This window comes from Rutidosis leptorrhynchoides, chromosome 11 (assembly GCF_046630445.1).
Source record: "Rutidosis leptorrhynchoides isolate AG116_Rl617_1_P2 chromosome 11, CSIRO_AGI_Rlap_v1, whole genome shotgun sequence".
NCBI lineage: Eukaryota > Viridiplantae > Streptophyta > Magnoliopsida > Asterales > Asteraceae > Rutidosis > Rutidosis leptorrhynchoides.
Window position 1 is genome coordinate 28,532,656 of NC_092343.1, and position 13,868 is coordinate 28,546,523.

Here is a 13,868-nt window from a genome sequence, read left to right on the forward strand (position 1 = left end):
AAATTTTAACTAGACTCGAAGTCATCACTTTTATCGTAGTTTATCTTTTCAAATTGTCACAATAAATTTATTTAAAAAAAAATTAACGTGAAAATGAGTTATATAAGTCGATTAACTTTCGAACACTTATTTATAAATAGAGTAGGGGGCATTATTTTATCGATTCGCCCCGGGCAACAGAACACTCAGGACCGGCCCTGTTCACTGGGGGCGAAATTTTTGCCAAAACGTTCAGATTACAAAATTTGCTTCCTCAAAATATTACGGAGTAGTGCACTTGTCAATACATGACAACAACTTTATATTGTTAATTCATTATCCGTGTAACTTGCTAATATCTACCTTCACTAACTTGTGTGGGATGCATTGTTTGTTTGTAACCACCTTTACTAATTTGCTAATAACTACTACGTACCTTACTAATCTTTGTTATCGGTATATAAGCATTAACAATTTTTTTAAGTATAATCTTTAAAGCTAGATTAGACTCTATATAAATAAATCATTTAAAATGATGTTTATGTGTGTTCTGTTGGTGATTTTAGTGTCATCCAACGTACATTTTAGTTAGTTGCGATTTACTTGAATGCAGGTGTTAGCTAGCTATACTTACCAACGGGTTCGGAGAGTGTGGAGTACACGCCCGTAAGAGTTGGCTACTAACTGTCGCGTAAAATGCGGGGGTTAAGGGGGCAGCGCCCCCTTGCGGGGTCCAAGGGGCAGCGCACAGGTATGCCTTTTGCACTATTCGTTAACTAGAAAAGTTGCGTTCGAATAAGTGTCAGCGAACAGGTATGCCTTTTGGTATAACCGATTTTCCCGCCAAAACTGAAGGGTTACACCCTTTCGGTTTAACTGTTTTCCTATAAACAGTTTATGAACGTCTTTGTTCATTCATTCTGCATTCATAAAAACCAACAGAAACACACACATATTCTCTAACGATTTGATCAGTGATTTCGTTGCCCAAAACACTGATTGCGTTCTTGTTTGATCCCTGTAAAGATTTCGTGCAACCGTGGCAATCGTAGGGTCGAAATACTTTATAGAGATAGTGATTACACGATTCAAGAACGAATCCGGCAGTCAATTCATACCCGATTTCTAACATGTTCTAAAGTAATAACAATAGATGAGTAAGTAGCCTTTAGAGACTTCAGAGTTTAATTATATTTAAAATGTTAACTTTATTATGAATATTTTTTTTATATTAACTTGATCAATATATTCAACCATAATAGTAGTGAGATGATTATGAGTTATAAAATAAGTACGTGTTATAAATTTTATATTAGAAATAAAGGGCTACTGAATGTTGTTTTTTTCCCATAAATATATGAATATGAATAAACGTCTAGTAAAATGTCAAGTTAGAAACCTTAAAAATATCTATCTATCTATGTATTTATATTAAGAGAAACAGAAGAAAATAATATCGTACTCCCTTTATGTTAAGCTACACAAATAAATATGGGTTCATTAGAAACACAAGACCCAAAATCATGAAGGTGGTGGTGACATGGTAAGACCCTAAGGTCAAGAGTTCGATTCTTTACACCCACAAAGTTATTCTCTCTCATGACCACGGAGATTCGCCTGCAATGACTCCGGGTTACTCGCAAAGCAGATAGTCGCCCCGAGATTAGTCAGTTAAATGTTGGATACCAGGTTAAAAATAATAAAAGAAACACAAGACCCACTAGGGGCCCCATGGTGACCTGTCATCCACAATAAATTAGTCTTTGAGTTTATTTTGTTTTAATAATAAAATGGAAAACTAAAAATAATTGGGGTCCACACACTGATGCAAAACTCACTTCCCCTTTTATATCCCTTCTTCCCGAAATCTAACCTGTAACTTCCTTAAAACCCTAAATTCAATTTCAATTAACTTTGGGGCAAAATAAAATAATTCGAAATTTAAGCTTAAAATTTGCTGGTTCACTGGGGGCAGACGCCCCCTTGCCCCAAGCTATTTTCGCCTCTGCATACATGCCACTTCATCGATCTTTCATAAGCATTAAACAGCAACATCCACGTACATGTATGTATTATTCATCAAATTCAGCGGTCAGTTGTTCTACTATCATTTATTACTAAAAAATGTATATTTTTTATTTACCAAACATAATTGGTGAATTTATTAATTACTGAAAAAATATTCATGTGGAAGTTTTGAAATTTGTTCTTCACATTGTCAATTAATACAGCAACAATAGATTCAATCCCACATTTCACATTGTCAATTAATGTCTCATGCTAATTTTTGGATCGCCACCAATTTGAGAGTGCTCCCCAGATGATAGGTTATGAGTTCAAAGATCTCAAAGCATTCCCCCTTATAAACGTTAGCATGATGGATCAATTGTTATCAAATGTCATTTCTTTTGGTTGCCAGTCCGAAGCAAATAGGCTAACTTGATGTCTGGTGAATCTATTCAAACGGCCCAATAAATAAACTTTTTCACAAGCCCACATTAATGATGTCTTTTACCCGGGCTTCAAATAATTGTCATCGAAGAAGATCACGTCAATCGGGTGCAGAATTTCAAGTTAAAGATCTTATGTAGGGGTTGAACAATTTTTGTTGTGTTTATTAGGCTTTTCGCCTCTTGTTGTATTCTTGATCTCATGACCGATGACCGAGCTTAACTCCGTCATTGTATTTTTTTATTGATATTCTTCATTTTTTTAATGAAGATATTTGATCCTTTAAATGCATCTTTCCTTTTTTCGCGAAAAAAAAAAGAAAAAAAAAATACTAACTTTCACAAATGGGTCATTAATCTACCGGTAACTATTAGGTTGAAAGTTCACTGATCCGATCAGGTAGGCTCATTTATCTATCACAAATTGTTCCTAAATTTATTAAATCTATTTTTTTTATTGTATTTTGACAAACTAAGGGGGTGTTTGGAATCACGATTGGAGCTTAGATTATTTGATTATTGCGTTTTTGAAATCACAATTAATCAATTTTTAGTGTTTGGCAAATGAAATTGAAAAATCAATTTTTTACGTTTTATGGGCTACAAAACGTGAATTTGGAAAAGTGACATGGGACTTGCTGCAAGAAAACGTGATTCCCAAAAATTTATTACCTCAAATTAATTTACAATAATATCCCTGTAAAAATCTATTAACCCTCTATTAGTGTCTCTCTTTACAATTAAATCTATTTATTATTTTATATTATTTTATTTATATATTTATATCGATGTGGTATACTCGGTACATCATCACTATTTTTGTGATCGTGACGTTAAAGTATGAGGTTACTATTTAATGCGAGTACTCCGTACTATTGTTTGGATTTGTTATTTATTTATGTTTTAAGGTTAAAATAATACCAAGCACAGAGTAATATTCTTCACAAACTGTATGATGAAAATTTTAATTTATAATTATAAATAGTTTCTACAATTCATCGTAAAATGTATGTATTATTCGTATTACATGTTAGACTTGTATATTCTATAAAGAAAGGTCAATTTAGTAATTTTACTTGTTAAATAATCGAATAATATAATTTTTCCAAACACCCAAAAACCGATTATCTGATTATTACGTTATCAAACAGCACAACCAAATTCAAACACTATTTTTTAAAATCCCGTTTTGATACAGCTGATTATTTGATTACAATTATATGCTCATGTCCTTGATATATAACAATCAAAGTTTCTATTGAGCTTCTTGAAATTGTAGGTATAAATAGAAGTTGAAAAAACCGCAATTTCTACGACTCAAAACTATTAAGGACTGAGCATATAGCCGCGGTGAAGGTACAACTCTACACCTTCGTGCTTATTCATTCTTTCTCATAAATAAAGGGTAGATATATTCCGGTCATTACCGAAAATGGGTTTGGGTCAATATAGGTAAATTTTTGTAAGGACCAAATGGGCTGGTTGGGGTTGACCCAATTCTCATCTGTTCAATTTCTTCAATTTTGCATGGTTAGGCTACGTTTAGTTACGAAAATACATCTGAATTTTTCCATAACATATTTTCCTTCCGAGGAATTCAGAAAACGTGTTTAAATGTAAGAGAAATAGTTTTTATATTCTAGAACTTTAACAGAATATGTAGAAAAACAAAATCATAGCTTTCACAGGTTAGTTTGATGATAGTTAAACCTTTTTTTCAAAGTTTGGGCTGGGTATATTGGGTAATGGGTCGAAATATATAACATCTTATTACAGTTCCGTATAAATCGAACCGACCCATAATAATAATTATAAGTTAAATAATAAAGATTCACAAGTTTCAGACATTTTGTAACACTTTGGGTCAGTTGTTTGACCTGTTTAGCTTATTTGACCTAATTTTTTTAGCTAAAGTTGAACTACTTGCATGTTACAGAAAAAACAAACCTGACCCAAACCATTCCAATTTTACATCTAGGGGCGCAATAGTAGTTATGTATGTTAACATATAATTGTACTGATGCTTTATCCAATATTGACAGATGCTGAGAGACATTGGACTTCAAACGATGCAGCTAATGACCAACGACCCGGCCAAGTTTGCTGGGCTCACGGGCTACAGTTTGGCCAATGTTAAACGAGTTACCGATTGCTGATGAAGATAGGAGATACTTAGAAACTAAGAGAACAAAGATTGGTGATATATATGGGTCTGATTCACCAAACTTACGTAAAAAGAAGTTGAAGAATACACTAAATATAAATATAGATCTATGCAACTAAGCATTTTTTGTAGGATTAACGTGCAAGGTACAACATATAACTATATGGCCAACTTCATTTGAGCCTTCGGGGTCACACACATATACACCGAGACGTCAAATAAAATATATATATGATGTATATATATTACTCAAGTAACAAAATAGTAAATCGAAATTAATTCATTTACTATTTATATGAATAGTAAATGAAACGAAATTAATTAATTTACTATTCACATGAAAGTGACATGATAGAAATTATTAATTATAAGTTACATAACATACCCTAAAGTATTTGAGAAATACGACTTTTTAAAATTATATCAAATCCTCCTATCTTTTTGTGATTGATATAAATTGATTTTAAGTGATCAATCAATATGGTATCTTTTGGATTTTATTTTTATCCTCTTAGATGTATACCAAAAGGATATGCTTAGCTACCTTGTAAGACCATATACATTCTAATATGTGTTGTTTCTTTTTAGATACACAAACGGGAAAACAAACTAGAAAAGAGATTACAAATATTGAATAGAAAGATATCCTATTATTCCATTTCAATATCATCCATAAACACATACGGAGTATTATTTTGGGTTCATAATATTAATCAAAGGTTGATAAATTATTACTTGGGTTTGGACTAGCATCCATTGACGTTGTTTGAAGTGTAGTGTGGACTATCCAAAGAGACGGTTATACTTTTGATCGTAGGTTTCTCTCCGTTCTTCAAGAAAGTGTGGACTATCCAAAGAGACGGTCATACTTTTGATCGTAGGTTTCTCTCCGTTCTTCAAGAAATGTATATCGTTTACTCACTTTGTGAATTACATATTTTGACAATTATTAGTGGTGTAACTGGATCTTTGGGATCGTTAATCATGTGCTGTTTTATTAAATTTAAATATATTAATATTTAATTTTGTAAATGGTTTATAAAATAATAAATGATTATTATTTTAACTATCCGCTGCGTTAATCTGATTTAAAATTACACACGATTTTCCTACAATTTTTCACTTTGTTACAAAAGTTCTTAATAATATAGTCAATAAAGTTCAATCTCTATAATATCTACAATGCCAATCAAATTATTATTTATTTTCATTAAAATAGAAAACTTGTAATATAATGATGTAACCATTATCAAAAAGTAAATATCTTTGACAAATATAAATAAAAGTATACTACGAGTATATCTTAAAAGTTAAAAACATGAAACCATGAACTTTAACCACTGTAATGAAATTTAAAATCCCAATCACAGGGTATCACCAATTCACCATATACACCCATCATATATTAAAACTCTTTACAAATAATAAACATTAAAAAATTTTTGTCTCTTAATGTAACCTTTGCCTCTTTAGAAGTGTGCCAAAATTACCTGCACCAGAACAACCTGCCATCATCCTCCCTTGAAAATTACTTCCCAAATTAACATCACCAAAACTCAAAACGCCACCACTACCACAAGCCATTTCGGCATACGGTTGTGACGGTTTCAACATCATCATTGGTGTCTTAGTTAACTTATTTGGGCTTCCAACGTCCCCCTTTTCAGCTGCATTAATATGATCAATTGTAGCCACCATAGGTGGGACATGAAATGTTTGAAGTGGTGGCGGGTTACGCCACCTGGGAAGTGAGCCCGCTACTAGCAGATTTTGTAGAAGTGGGCCCGCTTCTATAACCGATTGTAATAAGTTTCCCTTTTGGGGCAAAGTTTTGCCTTTAATCATACCCTCCATCACAAAAGTAACTTGATCTACTTTTGGCATGTTTTGATTGTAATCTTGAACAAGTGGACTATCAACATTAATATTTGAAAACTCCGGAGAAGAAATGGTGTCAAAAAGCGAGTCAACGGGAGACGAGCTATGATTATAAGCATCCGAAAGACTGTTTGATTCTGTGACGCTTGAATTTGCTTTATTTTGCATTATCAATGGGCTTTGATGATGCGGTTGAACTTGATTGCTCGGAAAACAACTTGGAATGGGCGTTTTTGATACGTTAAACATTTGTTGATCATTTGAGGGCATTGTTTTGGTTAGTAGCTTTTGAAGTTGATCTTTTGCTTCATCTCTTTCTTGACAAGTAATCTTTAACAGGTGTAACATTTGTTTCATCGAATCGCTGTTTCTTTTTATTTCCTCTTGTGCTTTGGATTTTACAGCCTCTAATTCAAGTGTTGTGTAAAAAAGCTTTTGTTTTAGTTCATCAATGTTCTGCAATGTCAAAATGTTTAATAAGTTAGATACAGTACAATTTATCAAAAACCGACGAAAAATATAAGCAAGATCAATAGATAGATAGTTCACGTGACCGAAATCGGATCCTATGGCCTTTGTACCACCTGGAGGCGGACAATATACACATCAAAACAACAATCTTGATGTGGTAAAAATGACATTTATGATTAAAATATGACAAATTGTTTAAATATGGGTTAGGAAAATCAACATCAACAAAGACTATAAATTGCAAAAAGACTGTTTCTTGATGGGATATGTAAGGAAATTAAAACCAGACAGACGTTGACAAAAAAAAAGTATTATACAAATAAGTTCTATAGACTCCTAATATTATAGTGTAAAATGAGGGTTAGGCTTAATAAACTTGGTGCAAATTCAAATTTCTATGGCTATAAAAAAAAAGTTACTGCAAGCAATTTATAGTAGAGTACATGCAAATTCAATTGCAGAAAATAGCATTGATAACCCTTTTTTTGACTAAAAATAACGACAGCGATTACCTATTAAAATTAGAATACTTTCATCAATGAATGAAGGATTCTTTGAACCGATACAATGAAACCGACAACCTTTTAAGGCTCGAAAAGAGTAAACCATATAGAATAACTAAAACCTAGCTAACTAAATTCGAGCCAAACGAAACCGCGACAAACACAACCGCATCCAAACCACAAAAATATCGAAACGGCCACAACCTAACTAAACAATATATATTTATTTACAAAAACAGTTTTTGTTCAAGAAAACACACACACACACACACACACACACACACACAAAACACCAAAAGGTCTACAATCCATTTGGATATCACAATTGATACTTTATCAAATAGGTTATAAATACTTACTACTACTAAAAAAAAGAGAGAGAGAACGGTAAGCAAATAAAAAGATAGATCTTTAGAATTACACATTAAAATGTCAAATTGACCAAAACTCGCTTCTGGTATCATTTAAGTCTAGAAAAATTGCAATTAATTACTTCATATTAGCAAAACCCAGAAGTTTATTACTATCATAAAAATTTTAAAATGATGATCTCAGCCAACCAATATCAAAATCATGAAATAAAGTCTAAATTGACTCACTTCAAAAGTCAAAACACTTGCAAGAAATGCAAGTAATTAACTAAGTGGCAAAACCCCAACTAAGAAAGATTGATTTTACAGAACAATGGCTGAAAAACAAGTGTATATTGCCAAAAAAAAAAAAAAAAAAAAAAAAAAAGAGTAAAGCTTCATAATTTTAACAGAAAATGAAGCATAACTCACTTCTTGATGACTCCATGAAGATACAAATTCTTCCATTCTTTCCATTTTCTTCAATATATTGTTTTAATTGTGAGAATATATAAGCAAAATCTTGTGGGGGGAGTTTTGAGAGAGAAGGGTGTTGAGTTTCTAATAGAGCGAAGAACTTGGTATAAGACAAAACAAATGAAATAAGTAATTTTTTTCAATTAATTAATATACAGTAATACGAGTAATATATAGTAATAAAAAAATACTCCATCTACAAAAAATATTAAATTAAATTTATATTAAATATTTCGGTGGGTCTTTTTTTTTTTTCTTTATTTCAATTGCGTTAAAATATTTGAAAATTAGTTACATGTTTGAATGAAAATTGTCTCTTTCTAAAAATAATATATCTAACGGTTGTTAATGAGCAATATTCCAATTAATAGTCAGTTTATATTTCACATTTTAATAAGGTAAGTTGTTTTTAGTAATTATCATCTGGAAATACATTCTGTCTTCCAACTTATTATTAATGAGCGTGCATTGCCGTGCAAATTATTTTACTCTATACGTTAAATATTATTTTGGCAGTAGAGATCATACACGCATTGCGGCTGGTTTCGATATATAAAGAAGGGTAAGGGAGTGGTGATCCCGAAGGCCAGTGTAGATGGTTAGTGTTGTTTCCCTTTTATTTTTTCGAGTTTTGTTTTGTTTTATTTCTTTGTGTAATGTGTAGGTGTATTTGTGTTTGTTTTTTTGAAAAGCAATATATATATATATATATATATATATATATATATATATATATATATATATATATATATAGGCAGGATTAATGGGGAAGCAACCAATCGGGGAGAAGCGGGGGGAAACAAATTTTTTTTTTTTCATTTTTTTTTGAATTTTTTTTTCCAGCATCAAGATCACACGAAAATATGAACATTTAGAAGAGACACTTCGTGATGAATGTTATTATTTAGGCAGGAAAACGATCGACAAAAATAACATTCAAGATAATATTGTTCGTGAAGAATATGAACGTTTTTTTTTCAAGTTTTGTGAAGTAAAATTTAGCCCGATTTAGAGTTTAGGGTTTAGGGTTTGGTGTTTTGGGTCCCTAAACTCTAAACCGTTCGTGTTAAAAATTCAATCTAAATCCTAAATCTAAACCCTAAATCTAAACCCTAAACCCTAAATTTCTAAACCCTAATATCTAAACCCTATAAACCCTAATATCTAAACCCTAATATCTAAACCCCAATAGCTAAAACCTCAAAATACGCTCGAAAAACACGATAATTGTTATATATTACTTCTTCGAGCATTTTTCCGCCAAAATAAAAACATTTATCACAAAGTGTCTCTACTAAATGTTCATATTTTCATCTCATCTATAATGTTCGTGAACAAAGTTTTTTCAAAAAATGAAAAAAAAAGTTTTTGCTTCCCCCCGAATGGTTACTTCCCTCTTGATCCTACCACTATATATATATATATATATATATATATATATATATATATATATATATATATATATATATATATATATATATATATATATATGGGCAGGATCAATGGGGAAGTAACCAATCGGGGGGAAGCAGGGGGAAGCAAATTTTTAATTTTTTTTCTTCGTTTTTTTGGAATTATTTTTTCAGGCATCAAGATCACACGAAAATATGAACATTTTGAAAAGACACTTCGTGATGAATGTTACTATTATTTAGGCGGGAAAACGATCGACAAAAATAACATTCAAGATAATATTGTTCGTGAAGAATGTTAACATTTTTTTTTCCATGTTTTGTGAAGTAAAATTTAGCCCGATTTAGAGTTTAGGGTTTAGGGTTTGGTGTAACGACCCGACTTTTTCGACTTGTTTTTGTGCTTTGTGGTTTTTGCGAAACTGCGTATTTGTGCGTACTATGCTACTTTATACTCTGGAATCTTTATACACATGGCTTACTTTCATTTATATGATAAAACGTGCCTTTAAGTATGTAGGTTACTTAACTTGATCACCGGATGCCTTTATGACCGTTAGTGTCACTTGACGTTACGAACAAACTGCGTACTGCTTACACGTTTAACTTTTTTCGTAATCGGAATATTATGACTACGAAATCTTAATTATTATTTCATAATAATAATTACTTGGGTTTTTGGATGCTTAATTACGCGTAGTAATTTACTTATGCTTACTAGTTAGTCTTGTTAGACTTTCTACCTTGTTGAGCCTTAGCCCACCCTACACTAGTTTGTGGACTATTTAATTAGCCCAATTATTAATAGCTAGTGACCCATTAATATGTAAGATAAATGCCCATTTATTAGAGGAAACATGCTAACATTTTTGTCAAGTATTATCCTTAATGTTGCATGTGATCCTAACATAAGCACCAACTTTAGACAACCATTAATCAAAAAGCAAAAGTGTGTCCCCCTTGTCCCCCTCCCATTCCAACCGCCATCACCACCACCCTCACCCTCATTCACCTATAAATACAAGCCTTATTCCATCCATTTTACACTTGCTCTCATTTACATTTCACACACACTTACTCTCTTATCTCCTCTCTAGTCTTTCTCACTCTAAAACTTGTAAGTTTTTGAATTTCTTCTTCTTCTTCTTCTTCTTCTTCTTCTTCTTCTCTTATCATTTTCGAATTCATCATCATCATTAAAGGGTCTAGCTTTTTAGCTTTGATCTTGATTACATCTTGTAGATTCAAACTTGGATTTGAATCCTTCAAGAACATGGAAGATCCAAGCTTTCTAGCTTTGAATCTTCACCTACTTTGTAGATCTGTATCTTTTAACTTTAATCTTGTTATTTTGTTATAAAGATTCAAACTTGTGTTTGTAATCTTCATGTAACTTAAAGATCCAAGCTTTATGCTTCAAGATCTTCAAGAACAACCAAGATGCAAGCTTTCCAGCTTAAATCTTCATATCTTTTGTTGGATCTAAGTTTTCTAACTTATGATCTCATTATTTTGTTATAAAGATCAAAACTTGTGTTTATGGTCTTCATGTAACTTAAAGATCTAAGCTTTATGCTTCAAGGTCTTCAAGAACACTAAAGGTTCAAGCTTTCTAGCTTTGTGACCTTATAACTTGTGTGAAAAGGATCCAAGCTCTCTAGCTTTGGGTTCCATCACTTTATTTGACTTAGATTATGTTCATAATTGCTTGATTGAAGTAAAGTTTGTAGCTTTAGTTGTAAATGTAACTTGTAATTGTGTTAAGACTAAGGATATGATGTAACCTTGGTTCATCATCCATCTAAGACTCTTAAATGAGTTGTGTTCTTACTTGGTCCTAACATATCGTGTGTTTATGGTAGAATCTTGGTCAAGGTGATGCTAACCCATCAACGAGTTGTACACTCGAAGCTACAAGCATCAAGGATGAGAACCGTGATGAGTATTAAGCACTAAGAACCCCACCGGAGCACCTTGCTTACTATTTTCGGGATCTGATCAGACCACCTGGGCTACAGGAAAGTTGATTTTTAGTTAGTTCGGTTCGAGTAGATGATTTTCTGTTTAGACCTCGTCTTAATCCGAGTTACAGTTTAGGATTTATGGCCTTCCGAAAGTCACTACACCCTATTAACGTTGTGCGGAAATTTCTGACCTACTCGCACTTAAACCGTCACCACGGTCAAACGAAGACGAGTTTGGTTCTGGAAATTGGTCAGCAACTAGAGGACTCCCATACAGAACCATAGCCACTGATTACGCATCTTTTTGATTTACGTAGAGGCCGTAGCAGCTGATCAAAATCAGCCTATTGTTTCGACCTCTATACTTGTTAACCTTACTTAACTTTTACAATGATGAATGATGATGATGATGACACTTAAACTTATTTTATGCACTATTAGAACTTATAAGGACAACATACTGACCTAGTAACCTTTGATTTAGGTTGACGACTTTTCGGACCGACTAACTACTTGCACACCTTCGTATCAACTTGCATTGCTCATTCACTGTGAGTTATAGCATCCCTTTTTACTCTAACTATTTTGGGACTGAGAATACATGCGCTTTTTACATTTTACATACTAGGCACGAGCACTTAAACTTTATATATGTGTGGGTTATACAACGCCATAAACTTTCCCCTTAGCTCGGTAACGTTTAGTCATTGGTCTTTGAACCGGTGAACGCGAATCTTAGATATGGATCCATAGGGTTTGACATCCCCACTCGGGCTAGTCGCGCTAGCATTTAACGGGTGTTTAATACTTCGTAAACATACGCACTCGCCAAGTGTACTTTTAGGGGGTTATAAACGTTAAGTTAGTTACCAAGTGCCCACGGTTAAACATATACTTTTCATACTGTTTTGAAACGCTGTTTGAAGCACTGAAATCTCGTGGCCTACCTTACATTACTGTTACAACTTAAACTATAGCTCACCAACATTATTGTTGACTTTTTTAAGCATGTTTTCTCAGGTGTTTAGAGGTTTGTTGCTTCCGCTGTTTAGACTTGCTGTCTTGGTGTTTAAACTTGCTGTTAAGGACCTGCTGTGCTAGAATTCCGCTGCATTACTTAGAGATGTCTCAATCATGGAACTTTTCTTTTGCATTCGTAATTTATGTTATTTTCAAATAATGACTTTGTAACGACCTTTGTGTCACGTTATCTTTTGTAAACGCTATCTTTTTATGAATGCAAAACTGGTTTTCAAACAGCATATAGTGTTTGACCTTGTAATGATCCTGTTGTTGATGATCCGTACACGATGGTTTTGTACGGGACGTCACATTTGGTATCAGAGAATTGGTTGTAGGGATTTAGGTTGCATTAGTGAGTCTAGACTGGACCGAGTAGGATTCACTAATAGGACTAATCTACAACTTGCTAGTTTACTTGTTTCCGCGAAATTACTACATGCTGCTGCTTACTTTTACTGCTATATGATGTATACTGCTACTTGATTTTCATTACTGCATGCTACTATCTGCTTTCGATTGCATGATACTTCTGTACGATTTGCTATTGTTGCCATGCTATTTACTGCTATAGATGATCTAGATAGATGATCTAGACTGTCGTAGTTATTTTGCCTAATACGTGCTTGCTTTATGACTTACTGACATGGAAAAAGTTATTTTTCCCTGTTCAGATCTCGGATGTCCCGCCCGTTATCATTTTGGAGAGTGACTCAGACTCATCCGCCACCTCGCCTGCCATTGTTGCCGGCGCTTCGTCCTCTGGAGCCAGTGGCCATGCACCCGACCCAGTGATCACCTCAGACGGACACGAGGATCCACCGGAAATTCCAGCTCCACTCATCCCAGGACCCTCAGAGCCACATCACCATTTTGGTGGTGTTGTGTTCCCTGGGGAATACGGGGACGTTCCGTTCCGTAATGAGCATAACCATTGGGCTAGACGCCTTCCTGATGGGCGTGTCGTGCCGATCCCACCTTTCAGATATCGGATTATGACTACTGGCCGAGTGCATCCACCTTCAGATAATTCCGACGACTCATCCTCTGACGACTCCAGTGAAGAGGATTCCGACGAGGACCCTGAGGAGGCGCCCGTACAGCCACCCTCTACCCCGCCGAAGAAGCGGTATCGTTTCGATGGTACCGTTATTCCAGGGGTTAATGGAGGTAGGTTGTTCGTTAACGCACATGGACTGA

The 13,868-nt window shown here is 33.7% G+C and overlaps 1 protein-coding gene across 1 annotated transcript; it reads right to left on the reverse strand.

Annotated features, from left to right (window-relative positions):
• Positions 1–6,042: 6,042 nt before the first annotated feature.
• LOC139874414 (uncharacterized) lies at positions 6,043–8,263 on the reverse strand. Its single transcript, XM_071861849.1, has 3 exons — positions 8,228–8,263; positions 6,749–6,927; positions 6,043–6,634 (listed from the first exon to the last, which is right to left on the reverse strand). The coding sequence occupies exons 1-3, from the start codon at positions 8,261–8,263 to the stop codon at positions 6,043–6,045; spliced, it is 807 nt and encodes a 268-aa protein (XP_071717950.1).
• Between the last annotated feature and the right edge of the window lie 5,605 nt (positions 8,264–13,868).

Excerpts from the sequence above, each read along its gene's own strand:
- LOC139874414 (XM_071861849.1), bottom strand. The coding sequence starts at position 8,263 with ATGGAAGAATTTGTATCTTCATGGAGTCATCAAGAA. Across the intron at positions 6,928-8,227 it reads CTTCATGGAGTCATCAAGAA|AACATTGATGAACTAAAACA; the intron begins GTGAGTTATGCT and ends TTGACATTGCAG. Across the intron at positions 6,635-6,748 it reads CAACTTCAAAAGCTACTAAC|AAATAAAGCAAATTCAAGCG; the intron begins CAAAACAATGCC and ends ATTGATAATGCA.